Source organism: Gossypium arboreum, chromosome 3 (assembly GCF_025698485.1).
Source record: "Gossypium arboreum isolate Shixiya-1 chromosome 3, ASM2569848v2, whole genome shotgun sequence".
Lineage (NCBI taxonomy): Eukaryota > Viridiplantae > Streptophyta > Magnoliopsida > Malvales > Malvaceae > Gossypium > Gossypium arboreum.
Window position 1 is genome coordinate 1,780,737 of NC_069072.1, and position 13,491 is coordinate 1,794,227.

Here is a 13,491-nt window from a genome sequence, read left to right on the forward strand (position 1 = left end):
ATCTGGTTAGGACTAAAATTTCAAAATTCAAAAGCATTATAACAGAGTTTTGTGCTTGTGGCGGCCCCCTTTTTTCAGACCTTAACTCGCTATTTCCTTTCTTCAACCATGCTCCTTTTTTTCCTTTATCGTTTTCTTTACTATTCCGTTTACTTGCTTTGCTTTTTCTCTACTGTTTTCACTTATAGTATGGCCTTGAAGGGGTTGGTGGTGGTGCTCCGTCCCCGGCATACTCACTGTGCTTGTTCCACTCGTGGCTTTTGTTGTTTTTACCTAGCTTGCTTTGGTGTCCTTTCTTACTTTTGTCACAAACTTTCATTTTGATCCTCATACAAGAGTAATGGAGAATCTAAGAATCAAAGAGAACAAATTTGTTTCGACATTCAATTTAATACATGAGTTTTTTTTTATGTTTTTTTTTACAATAGCACATTTGTCAAACATTCACCAGGCCACATGATGTTGTTTAACCTATATATTAAATTATACCTTGAAGTCAAACTTAGGTACTAAATTAGACAAAAAAAATAAAGTACTAAATTGAACCTTAAAATTAAATTTAAGTACCAAATGATACAATTAACCTTATTTCCATATAATAAATTTATTGGTGGTGTTTTAGACAGTGGTGCAAAAACTTCAACCCAAACCTAAATTTTCTATAGTCCATACAATAGATCTAATTGGGTTATTTTTGTCACACCCCGTTATTACTAGACCATAATAAGTAAAGATGTTCATGAGTTGAATTAATATATGCCTTATTATATACATGTAAATTTTAATTTAGTTTTAATTTAATTTTATTTAATTTTTAAAATAATATAGAGATTAAATTAATTCATTTGATAATAATATTTTTCAAAATGTAATAATCCAACTATCACGTGTCTAGTTGTCTAAAAAATTGAGGATATTTAAAAGAAATAAAATTGTAAAAAAATATAAAATAAATTTATATTTTCAAAAATAAACTTAATATCATTTCATTATGGGCCTAAAGCTCAAAAGTTACGAAGGACAAAACCCTACAAAAACCATAGTTTTTTATTAACAGCGCCGCCATGCATGGGAGGAAGAGAAAAGGAACTACCGAAAATCGCTGAGAGACCGCCGTACCGGCGTTGACAGCTTGCTCACCTTGGAAATTATTATGAAAAATTATCACCGTTTTATACAATATTTTTTAATCAATTTATTTATTTAAAGAAATGTTTATTTGTTTATTTTCCTCTCTTCATATAAAAATAAAAAAGAGAGGTAACAAATGAATTGAAAAGAAAGCATTTACTTCATTCCACTTTCATGTTTTAAAACTCCTGATAATACAAGAAAAAATATCGATAGAAACCAGACACTAACAAGGAAACCCATTAAACCCTAAAATAAGCGCCGAAGCTCACTCAAACCCTAAAACGCCTTAACCTAAGCCCAAGAACCGCCGCCACCTGAGTAACGAGATCCACCATCACCGTATCCACCACCATCACGGCGTCCACCTCCGTATCCACCACCTCCATATCCACCTTCACGCCGACCACCATATCCACCGCCGCCACCACGGTTGTACCCACCTTTTCCTCCAAATCCTCCACCACCACCTCCGCCGCCGCTTCGGCGAGATTGTGCTTCGTTGACGGTTATATTCCTTCCATCGAGACTCCGACCGTTCATTCCTTCAATAGCATCTCTCATCGATTTCTCATCACGGAAAGTAACGAAGCCAAAGCCTCTGGATCTTCCAGTCTCACGATCGTTAATGATCTGGAAAAAAAATCAACAAAATCTCAAAAAAAAACTAAAAATTGTTAGAATCGATCGATCTTCGGCCCAGAGGGTATGAAGATGGAACGTACCAGCGAGACTTTAGAAAACAGTTTAGAATAGTAACAAGAGATTATCGAGTAGTAACACAAAATAACAGATCAAGGATCACAGATCATAGACATGGAGGCCCAGGTCGGGTTGGATTCGAGTCAGATCTGGAGTCCGATCACTGCGACAAACGGACCTTCGAATCGACGATCTCGCCGTAAGCACTGAAGGCTTCTTCGAGAGCACGGTCGTTGATGGTCCATGCGAGACCTCCGACAAAGCACTGGTACTCGACATCTGCAGAAGCCATGTGCGGAATGTAATTAAACCCTAGGGGCGGCAAAGGAAATAAAGGGAAAATGGAAAGGGTATTTTGGAGATAGAAGAGAATGAGAGATGAAGAGATCTAGACCTAGTTTTTATAGAGGGAAAAAGAAGAGTGAGGTTAACTATGGTTACTTATTTTCTGGTTTGTTTGGGTAGGTTAATAATAATAATAATAATAATAATAATGATTTTTCATCCATATAAATTCTCATTTATCGCATCATTATTGATCGGAACGGTTTAATCGATTATACATAACTAATAAATATATATGAACTAGTAAACTTCTGATTTACCATTACATAGTACAAATTAAAAGAAAAGTGGTAGTTTTGTAATACAAAATTATTACCCAATATAATAGATTTAATATATTAGTTCTTTTAGAGCTTCGAATTAATTTTGTACATTTAATATATTATCTTTAGAACTCTTTTTGTTTTGTAGGTTTCAACTTTCCGTGGTGATCAGAAGTACTACGACTATTCCTATGGTGGTTTTTATTATGCCACCAATTTGTATTCTCTTCGAGGAATGAAACAAATCTTATTAGATATACTTATATTCATGCTGATAGATTATTTATTTAAACAAAAACTAATATCAGAAAAATTTAACCTCGATTAAACAATCAATCAATCATGTTTAAAAGTCCCAAATAAAAGTAACATCAATTAATATGTCATAAAAAATCCAAACTTCGAAAGATATAAAATAATGCAACTAGTTAGGTAATGTATAGAGACAAAATTAAATAAAACGTATGAATAAAAGACACATGTTAAACATTAAAATCAGACATAATGTAAGGACTAGCAATTTTTTCATATCCATCATTGCAAACGTGCATGAAATTCAACTCAAAATCTAACCGTTTATGTTCATTTATCTTTTCCTTTTAGAATTACTTATGTCATTTCTCTAAATAATTAATTAATGGAATAATATAAAGCGTATGAATTACCTTTGACATCTTTACAAAAGTTACAAGTTTCTTGAGGATGCACAGGGGGCAAAATATATTACATTTGTAAAATTAAACCACGCGAGTTTTTTTTTATACTTCTTATGAAACAATTAATTAATACAAACAAGGTCCATAAAAATGTCAATGGCCTCATTAATATAGTAATTCTCATTTGTAAATTTATGAAAATGTTTTCAACTAAAATAATTTCAATAATTAAAAATAACAACAATTAAACTTTGAAATTCTAGATTAGAATCGACTCAAAAATCAGTTTAGATACTCCTCGAAAATTATCTTTACACATGTACGGGTATTGAAAATTTTCAAATTCTATAACCAATTTAAGAAGAGGCTTTAGAGGAACGCAATCTTTATCTGAACTAAATTAAATCTGAACAATCATAAAATTCATTGATTTACCAACAATCATAAGTCTATTGGTTTATCAACACAAAATTGCATACTATAGAGATATAAATAAGTCAATCAATATTCATTTTCAAGTAACCCATGAAATCAAAATTTAAAAGAATATAATTTCAAATATTTAAACCATATATCAAGTCGATTTAATATTTAAAGATGTTATTATTGAAAAATAATGTAAAAGTAGAAATCTAATTAAGTTGATGCGTCTTTTTTGTTAAATGTTGAGACTTGATGAATTTATCAATAAGTAAACAAATTAAACTCTAATAGGAGATGTAAATCTAATCAAAATTTATCAATAGTAAACTTTGAGAGTTAATCTTATTTCCCCATTTCATATAGATAACGATATCAAAATTTTCACCATCCTTGAGAATATAAAAATTAAAATAAGTTAACCAAAGCAATTATAATTGATCATGAATTAGCAAAAATATAATTAGATATGAAACATTAAATAAAAGAAATTTCTTATAAAAAATTTGCATCTTGTGGTCTAAGATCTTGAAAATTATGGAGGATAAATTTGATCGTCAATAAAAAAACTATCACTCTAAGAAAGATCGTGTTGATAACGTATAATAAAACTAAAAGAATTATAGTATGAACAAGAGAGAAGAGTATATACAAATCTATTTATAGGGCATCAATCACCATAAGTTACAACCATATAACAAAGAATTAAAGGTACCCTTGCCATTTCCAACTTATCGCCGTCGCATTTGATGGTCTTTTTCCAATAGCTAGGCTCACTAGAACTCTCATTTGTTCCTCCTCGTCTCAAATCTCCCATTAGTTTTGCCTAAACGGACATAAACTCTTCAAATCTTACTTTGAAATCGAGAGTTAATGTCTTTTGATCTCCTCCTCTGATTGTTCGATTGCTTGGGTTCTCAGCCATGTTATTCTTCTCATTATTGACATCGAACCCGCTGTCAAGATTTGGAAGTAGAACATTGAGGACTTCGTTCAATCGATCATCTTTCAAAACAACTTTTTTTATATTTTATTTTTTAAATTTATTCCTTTTTTGTTTTTCAAGTTTTAGTTTAAGGCTTTTTCATTTTTCCTAATGATGGAGATTTGGGTTGTAGGTTGGATGACAGAAATTCAGAGATTGCATTTCTATTTATCCTTACCACATTCAATTAAAAGGAACTTCAAGGAGGACTACTTTCAAACTAGTTTTTCCTCGCCTTGATGGATTTGACTTTCCCAGCTTATTACTAGCACACTCAAAGAGGGGAATACATATGACTAAAAGCCTAAAAAAAATATCCACCACTTAGGAAAAGCACTAGTCGAGGCACTGGGATATAGGGGAAAGACTCCATTTTTGGTAGGGTTTCCTAACGTTCAACCGAGAATCTAACCTATCAACAGAAAAAACAAGCGGGGTTGATTCATTTGTAACTTTGGGTATGGATGTTGAAGGGTAGACAGTGGTGTTGGTGGAATTAAGTTTGGGTCAACTTATGGTGTTTTATGAGGTTTTGGTAGTGGGTTTGAGATTGAGAGTGGAGGAGGGCACACCATTGGAATAGGCCAAAGCTTATGGCTTGCAAGCTTCCAACCATGAATTGACTTTTGCTAAAGATTTGGCAGAGCTAATGACAGGGGTGAAGCCATAAAATTTTGTTAGGGGCCGAAATTAAATTATAATATTTAATATAGTAAAAATACAATTTCACCATCCTAATAACTTATATCTTTATAATTTTTAAATGATTAAAATAATTTTTTTATTATTTTAGGGATAAAGTGTAATTTTTACCTTTATTAATTTAAAATTTTAAAAGATTTAAGTGAAAAATTTTTTATTTTAAGGAGATAAGCCCCTGCCAACCTCCCTAACTACACCCCTGGCTGATGATAAAATGGGTAAAGTTAGAACACTCTTTGGAAATCAGGATAGATTTAAAAACATTTAATCTTTTTTTAGAGAGTTGGAATTTCCAAATCATCATGACGTGGAAATTCAAATATTTAGATGGGAATTATATAAATTATTTATTAATTACAAAATTTCAAGTGATTAAAATGATCAAATTATGCAATATGAGTGCTCATTTCACAATTTTTTTATTTTCAATACCTAAAATAAAAACTTATGAAAATTGGATGACCAACTTTGAAATTTCCCCTTATTTTTTTGTTGACTACTTTTACGATGTTATCTATTCATCTAATTAACTACTTTGAAAAATAATAAACGACCATGATAATGACACCATTGAAGATAATATTCCAATCACATGAGGAAAATCAAGATGATGACGACGACAAAGACACCATCCAAATTACTTTTCTTTTTTCTTATAATATAAAAGGTCAAATTTTTAAAAGGTACTTGTACTATGTATTTCTTTTGGATTTAGTCTCTCTATTGTAGTTTCAACATTTATAGTTTGTTTACTTTTTAAATATGTAATATTTATTGCTTTTTTTTTAAATATGTGATGGCATGATATACATCATATTGACATTTTTTTTATAGTTTGATGCTTTTTCACATATAATAAAAATGAAAAATATAATATTTGTCCAATTGTTTAAAAATATCAATAATTATATGTCACATCACCATATCTTAAAAATATATGTTAAATTAGTTGACAAAATTAACAAAAAATAAATGTTAGCCTTAGAAAATTGTTTAAGGAGCGAAGATAAGATTATGAAATTTAGAGGGACAAAGTTAAAAATATTGTATTAACAATAACTAAATGGAGCATGGATCCCTTCTTGTTCCCCTTTTGTTACACACTTGGTTATCTCCATGATCGAAAATATACATTTGAAGAGGTAAGTGATTGTGCGCCACGCATTCATCTTGATAAGGCTTGAACTCATTTTCTTAAATAGTTTTTCAAGCACTTAATAAAAAAATCTTAACTAATGACAATATTAACTCCGAGAAGACTTTATGGTTCCAAAATAAATAATACTTTAAAAATTTTCAAAAAAAACTTTAACTCCATTAAAATTTTAAATTTACTGATTTAGGTTCAAATTATGAAATTTCCCAAGTATAAAAAAATGTATAAGAAATAATTATTTAACCAATCATCACTATTGAGATTCTTATTTTTAAATTTAATCATTTTTAATTCTTATATTGTTTTGATTTTGAATCCCCAATCATGAATTCATTAACTAAAATAAAGTAGCTTTTGTGAGTATTACGTAGAAATAACAAATTGACATAGAATTATACATATGATAATATTTATTAGTGTTGACTTATTTGTCGGTTGAATTATAAGTTGCAACTAAAGAAACAACCTAATTCACGCTTCTCTAATGAACAAAACAATGCTCATTCAATTTATCCAAGGGAATATCTGGGAGAGGTAGGCAAGGGCATTGGCCCTCCCTCAAATGAAAAATTGTTATTTAAGTACTTCATACAACGATTAAATTAAAAAAAAATTATAGGGAAATTCTACGTTGACCCCCAAAATGAATAAAATTATGTTTAATTCTTTAAAAAATGATGAAATAATTACATTATAAAATTATATTTTAGTATCTTAAAATTTTATTATTAAATTTCGACTCCCTAAAAAAAATTTTAAATTCGCCCATGAACTTATCCATAAAGTAATAAACATGTTTTCAATATACAAATAGCGTGAAATTTGAATATCCAACTAGTACGATCGATTAATGCTCTTTAATTTAATCCAAAAAATGCTTCCCAAACCATATGAAATAGAGAGTTATCTTCTTTTTTAAAAACAATATCTCTCCGAATATTATAAGTAAACCACATTAGGATTCTTCAAATAATACTCTCGCTAGATCAAGTAACTTCACCACTTATATTCTTGTATATCGCTGCTCAAAATCCTAAATAAAAAGTGAGTATTCAAAATATTTAGGTAAAAATATGCCAATAAATATGATAAATTATACAAAATGAGTTGCAACAAATATTATTAACAATGTGTTTGTCGCGTAAGATTTTAGAAACAATATAGTTTAACTTAACGAATTTAATATCTACCGTTTGATTAGGACTAAAATTCTAAAATTTAGGACTGAAATTCTAAAATTTAAAAAGTACAAGGACTAAAAGTACTGATATAAAATATATAAACTAAATCTGTAATTTACCCATAATATAATAACTAATAATAGAATTTGACCTAATAAAAATATAATTAAAATAAAATAAAAGTACATAGAGTTTGAATATGGATAATTTATTCCATTATCTCATCATTATCAAAACCCAACAAAAAGATTAAACTTAGTCAAAGGAAAGATGTATATTCAATAAGAATATATTTAAGATAATCATTCAATAGTAAAATAAATAAATAAATAAATAATTCAAGCAAAGCAAAAATCTCACAACCACCTACTCCTTGCATTGACTAAAAACTTGAATAAAATTCAAAATAGGGTTAAAATAAATAAATTTGGATGTAATTGCAATATATTTTATAATTATTAATAATAATAAATCTAACTAAATTGAGTATATTTTAAATTTTAATACCTGCTTTTAATTTATGTTTAAAATGTAATTAAAAATTTTAAATTTAATGGCATTAAAATTTCTTATAATTACAAGACGATGTAATTACGATTTTAATAAATACATTTTTACATTTATTACTATTATAATATTATTAGTCTAAATAATTAAAATATTGATATAATTTATATATAAAAAATCATTCTAATTAAAGGGCTATACTAAAAAAAATTCAGACTAGAGCTTGAACTTGGTTTACCCAAAAGACATATTTTATTGATTAAAATTTTAATAAAATAATTTTTATTTATAATTAATTATAAGATAATAAAATAAATTGAATTGAAAATATAAATCCAAACTTTACCCAAAACGAGTCTAACTGATCAAGTCACTATAATGAGTTGAAAGTAATATTTTTAAAGGAAAAAAAAATTGAGAATTTAAAATACAGGGATTAGAACTAAACTTGAGCATAATAAAGGGACTAAAACCCAAATTGTACACAAAAATTTAAGGAAAAGTAAAACGTGTTTGCTTAAATAGCAAGAACAGATAATTCCAGCACCAAAACAACTGTTAAAAGATTAGGATCTCTCTGTATTTTTTGGGGTCAACAATTAGCAGTAAAGTGAGTTTCCTTAAACAAATTCAGCTTAAAAAATTCACGAAAAAAAATCCCTTTTTTCTTACAAAAACAACGAAAAAAAGAAAGAGAATGTAATGTTTGAAGCTTTGGTTATATAACCGGTTTTAAACGAGATTAACGGCGCCGGACCTGGTTCTGTCGTGAGACGAAAATGGTGCCACCGGTTCAGACTTCAATCCCTATCACCGGTTCAATCTCTTTTACTATTCCTTGTTTAATTTCTTACCTTATTTTTTTATTGCTATTTCTCTGAAAGTTTCTATTTTTCTTTATGATAAGTTGATTTGTCAGTGCTTGAAAAGGAAAGAGACAGAGTGTTCAAAGTCCACCACTTTAGTTTTTGACCAACCTTGATTGATTAATTAATTAATTAATTAAGATTTTTTTACTAATTATTGATTCAAACTTTCATTTTTGTCTATTTTGTCAACTGAAAGAAATTGAGAAATTAAAAAACACACAGAGTAGATGAAGAAAAGTTGATAGAGATTTAAACCAAAAAGAAAAAGTACGAGTTTTTGTCTGTCAAGGTAAGAGCTTCATTGGGTTCTAAGTAAGAAATTATTTTTATTATTAGTTCTTTTATTTTTGTTAAATTCTCATTGAATATTATGTATAGTAGATAATATGAGAATTGGGTTTAGGGTTTTATGAGCCATGGTGGATCAGAGAAATATAGGGGTAGCTTTAGTTTTATTTTATCTATTGTTGTTGTCGCTGTTGTTCAAGCCTACAGTCGAGCAGCGACTGAGTTCGAGTATCGAGTTTACAGCTTTGTTTGAACTTAGATCATCTTTGGGGCTTACAAGTAGGGATTGGCCTAGAAAAGTTGATCCTTGTTCGAGTTGGAACGGTATACGATGTGAAAACGGTAGTGTTTTCGGGATTAACATATCCGGGTTTAGAAGGACCACGGTCGGTAGACAAAACCCGCGGTTCGCCGTCAATTCCCTTGTGAATTTTACGCGTTTGGTCTCTTTTAATGCCTCTAAGTTCTTGCTTCCTGGTTCGATCCCGGATTGGTTTGGCCGACGGTTGTTGACACTACAAGTGTTGGACCTTAGGTCTTGTAATATCACTGGTGTTATACCTTCGAGTATTGGGAATTTGAGTAACTTGAGTATTCTGTATTTGTCAGATAATAGGCTTACCGGGGCGATTCCTTCGAGTTTGAGTCGATTGTTAAGCCTTTCGGTTCTTGATCTTTCAAAGAATTTGCTTACCGGGTCGATTCCTCCAGGCATTGGGGCACTTTCGCGACTACAAATCTTGAATCTTTCAAGCAATAGTTTAAAGTTTTCGATACCTGCACAACTTGGGGACCTCGATAGCTTGGTTGACCTTGATCTCAGCAATAACAGTTTGTCAGGGTTGATACCGGAAGATCTTAGTGGTTTACGGAATTTGCAGAGAATGGTCTTAGGGAACAACGGTCTCACTGGTTTGTTGCCGGTCAATTTGTTCCGATCTCCAAGTTTGTTGCAGGTTATAGTCCTTAGAAACAATAGTTTCACTGGTGAACTCCCTGAAGTAATATGGTCAATATCAGGGTTGAACCTGCTCGATATCTCTCACAATAACTTCACCACCGAGCTGCCGAATTTTGCTTCGTATGATAATGCCACTGCTGCAGTACTCGACATTTCCGGGAACAAGTTTTATGGAAGTCTCACGACTGTACTCAGGCGGTTCAGTTCTATGAATTTGTCGGAAAACTATTTTGAAGGCAGTGTTCCAGATTTCGTGCTTGGCAATACATCACTCGGTACTAATTGTCTCCAAAACGTGTCAAATCAGAGGACTTTGACAGATTGTGTATCATTCTATGGCGAGAGGGGCCTGAGTTTCGATAATTTCGGGCCTCCAGCTCCCGAAAGTGGGAAGAGTAACAGCAACAGAAATAGAATTATATTGGCTGCAGTTTTAGGCGGAGCCGGATTTATCATGCTACTAACGCTGTTTCTATTGCTGGTCCTACGTGTCCGTACACGAAGGAGAGTAAGTCATAGAGGGATTGATGTAGGACCAGTCTGTGCTGAAACAACACCTCCTTCACCTGGATTAGCTATTAATTTTTCGAGCCTAGGTGATCTATTTACATATCAGCAACTTCTTCAAGCCACCGGTGATTTCACCGAAGCGAACCTCATCAAGCACGGCCATTCTGGGGATCTCTTCAAGGGTATCTTAGAAAGTGGGCTTCCTGTTGTCATCAAAAGGGTCGATTTGCAATCGATTAAAAAGGAAGTGTACTTATCAGAATTGGATTTCTTTAACAGATTTACGCATACACGACTGGTTCCCCTATTGGGACACTGCTTGGAGAAAGAGAACGAAAAATTCTTGGTTTATAAATATATGCCGAACGGGGACTTGTTGAGTTCTTTGTACAGGAAAATCAATTCGGAAACTGATGGTTTACAGTCGTTAGATTGGATAACAAGATTGAAAATCGCTATAGGAGCTGCCGAAGGCCTTTCTTATCTTCATCATGAATGCACACCACCGATCGTCCATAGGTATTTTTTCAGCTTCCCTTTTTTTATGCTTAAATTTCCGAATTTAGTTGCGCTTTATGTAGGCAAACAATCGTATGATGAAGATTTTGTATGTTTCCGTGTTTATAAATCTGCTTTGTATCAACAATATGTTTTTTTTTATGTTGTTGAAGAGATGTTCGAGCTAGTAGTATACTCCTCGATGATAAATTTGAAGTACGACTAGGGAGCTTGAGTGAGGTCTGTCTTCAAGAAGACGATGGCCGTCAAAATGGAATTACAAGATTACTGCAGTTGCCACGGTGAGTATTCCATAGGGTCATCCTTGTACACATGATGAATTTATTTTACTTGATAAAGGGTTTCATACGGCTTTTCATTGTTGCATGCAGGTCATCATCAGAACAGGGTTCTTCAGGTACGTGTACTTTTTGTTTGTAAAAATTCAAGCTTATTTAGATCTCGATCGCCATTCATTCATTGATTTCTTATCGTATTAGGCCCAATGCGTTTGTTCCATCTCTTATATGGTCGCATGTATAGGAACCAGCACCTATTGTCGTGATATCCTTGAGCTTTTGCTGAAATTTCCTTTTTTATTTGTAAAATGGCTAGATTCTTCTACGGCATTATGTGCATATGATGTTTTCTGCTTCGGGACGGTTTTACTTGGACTGGTAACTGGTAAATTAGACATGAATGCATCAAGTGAAACCGAGATGAAGGAATGGTTAGAACAAACACTACCATATATCAGTATATACGATAAAGAACTTGTGACAAAAATTTTAGACCCATCTCTTCTCGTGGACGAGGATCTATTGGAAGAAGTCTGGGCCATGGCCATCGTTGCTGGATCATGTCTCAACTTGAAACCGTCTAGGCGACCCCTAATGAGATACATTCTCAAAGCTTTGGAAAATCCATTAAGGGTAGTTAGGGAGGATCATTCAAGCTCCGCAAGGCTTAGAACAACATCCTCAAGAGGTTCATGGAACACTGCTCTTTTCGGTAGCTGGCGTCGAAGCTCTTCCGATATAGCAGCCTCCACCACTAGAGCTGAAGGTGGAGCCGACCATACATCCTCCCATAAACACCATTCGAAGGAGATATTCATATTCCCTGAGCCACCACCACAAGAAACCGAAAGACTCCCGTCGTAACTAGCAGATTAGATTTAGTTTGTTTCTTTTATTCTTTTTTGTTAATAAGACCTTTTGGCTGGTACCCGAAAAGGTAAATCGGGTTTTTTCAAGACTTCCAATATGCACATATACGATGGTTTTTTGTTCGGATTCGATTTTCAACAGCTTGTTTTCAGGGTTTAAAACAAGCTTTTTACAGTTTAATCTGTAATTGATCTTTGTTTTTCTTTGTTATGTAAATTGTTTAGATTACAAATTGAGAAAAAGAGTGTTATTTATATGGTCATGAAATTGGTGATAAAAGTGTATCCATATATATATATATAAAGGATATAAACAAACAGACATGCATTACTATTCCATCGAAAGATACAAAGGAGATAAACAGACAAACATGGATTCAATTGAAAGATCCATTAATAACAATTAGAATTGACAATTTAAAAAAAAAAAAGAAAAAAAAAAGGAGATAGAGGTTCCACCGAGATTTGAACTCGGGTTACTGGATTCAGAGTCCAATGTCCTGACCACTAGACCATGGAACCATCTGATGTCACGTTTTATTTTTTCATATGAACAAAGGGAAGTAACGTTTGCCAATCTAACCACCCCCATCCACCGCCGTATATCCTTCAACCACCGCACCTCACCTTGTCCTCCGTACTCAAAAGTCAAAAGTCACCTCTCTCCACCTGAAACAACATATTCATTATATAATGCTCCGACACTCACATTATGTAAAGCAATAAATGGTTAGTCTACCTGCTCCAGACATAAGGGTTGAGGAGAAAACTGCTCGAAACAAGTAAAATTTTGAAGAAACATTTTAAGCTTTAAGAACGACAGTAGGCTTGATCCAAATAAAGAAGAACATTGCCCTTTCTTTTTTTTTCCGGTTTTCTTCCAGTAAATCCTAAGTAAAAAGATGTTAGCATTTCCGTTTGAACTCCATTTTTGCTATGAAGAGAAATCAGAAAGACGAGCATGTTTCATGTTGGGTGTATGGAGTGATAGGGCTGACATGTAAGAAATATCTATATGGCATAATTTTATTGGAGGGAACGTTTTGCAATTGGATTGTGCAGTTCTTGTGATGTCATTTCTATTATTCTACCTGATTTTTTATTCGTTGAATTTAATTAAATAAACTATTAAAAATACAAGAATTAAAA

At 32.1% G+C, this 13,491-nt stretch overlaps 2 protein-coding genes, 1 long non-coding RNA gene and 1 other non-coding gene across 6 annotated transcripts; 1 reads left to right on the forward strand and 3 right to left on the reverse strand.

Annotated features, from left to right (window-relative positions):
• Positions 1–1,272: 1,272 nt before the first annotated feature.
• On the reverse strand, positions 1,273–2,234 carry LOC108474522 (glycine-rich RNA-binding protein GRP2A-like). Its single transcript, XM_017776468.2, has 2 exons — positions 2,012–2,234; positions 1,273–1,764 (listed from the first exon to the last, which is right to left on the reverse strand). The coding sequence occupies exons 1-2, from the start codon at positions 2,123–2,125 to the stop codon at positions 1,426–1,428; spliced, it is 453 nt and encodes a 150-aa protein (XP_017631957.1). The 5' UTR covers positions 2,126–2,234; the 3' UTR covers positions 1,273–1,425.
• Positions 2,235–8,599: 6,365 nt separating this feature from the next.
• On the forward strand, positions 8,600–12,585 carry LOC108474580 (probable LRR receptor-like serine/threonine-protein kinase At2g16250). 3 transcript variants are annotated; one of them, XM_017776550.2, is made up of 5 exons: positions 8,600–8,864; positions 9,815–11,195; positions 11,348–11,476; positions 11,567–11,592; positions 11,790–12,585. In XM_017776550.2, the coding sequence occupies exons 1-5, from the start codon at positions 8,828–8,830 to the stop codon at positions 12,335–12,337; spliced, it is 2,121 nt and encodes a 706-aa protein (XP_017632039.1). In that variant the 5' UTR covers positions 8,600–8,827; the 3' UTR covers positions 12,338–12,585. The 3 variants fall into 3 exon arrangements, with proteins under 3 accessions (XP_017632039.1, XP_052881341.1, XP_052881342.1); XM_053025381.1 differs by having other exon boundaries at positions 8,600–11,195; XM_053025382.1 differs by having other exon boundaries at positions 8,600–11,195; positions 11,675–11,790.
• A 148-nt stretch (positions 12,586–12,733) lies between these two features.
• On the reverse strand, positions 12,734–13,408 carry LOC128290207 (uncharacterized). The gene is made up of 2 exons (XR_008279851.1): positions 13,082–13,408; positions 12,734–13,011 (listed from the first exon to the last, which is right to left on the reverse strand). It is a non-coding gene; the product is annotated as an uncharacterized LOC128290207 (long non-coding RNA).
• On the reverse strand, positions 12,793–12,864 carry TRNAQ-CUG (transfer RNA glutamine (anticodon CUG)). The gene has a single exon. It is a non-coding gene; the product is annotated as a tRNA-Gln (tRNA).
• Positions 13,409–13,491: the final 83 nt, after the last annotated feature.

What these genes read in the sequence shown, in the direction of transcription:
- LOC108474580 (XM_053025381.1), top strand. Translation starts at nt 9,334, where the DNA reads ATGGTGGATCAGAGAAATATAGGGGTAGCTTTAGTTTTATTTTATCTA. An exon ending in ACACCACCGATCGTCCATAG is followed by an intron (nt 11,196 to 11,347) that starts GTATTTTTTCAG and finishes ATGTTGTTGAAG; the next exon opens with AGATGTTCGAGCTAGTAGTA. An exon ending in ATCAGAACAGGGTTCTTCAG is followed by an intron (nt 11,593 to 11,789) that starts GTACGTGTACTT and finishes TAAAATGGCTAG; the next exon opens with ATTCTTCTACGGCATTATGT.
- LOC108474522 (XM_017776468.2), bottom strand. Translation starts at nt 2,125, where the DNA reads ATGGCTTCTGCAGATGTCGAGTACCAGTGCTTTGTCGGAGGTCTCGCA. An exon ending in GCGAGATCGTCGATTCGAAG is followed by an intron (nt 1,765 to 2,011) that starts GTCCGTTTGTCG and finishes TTTTTTTTCCAG; the next exon opens with ATCATTAACGATCGTGAGAC.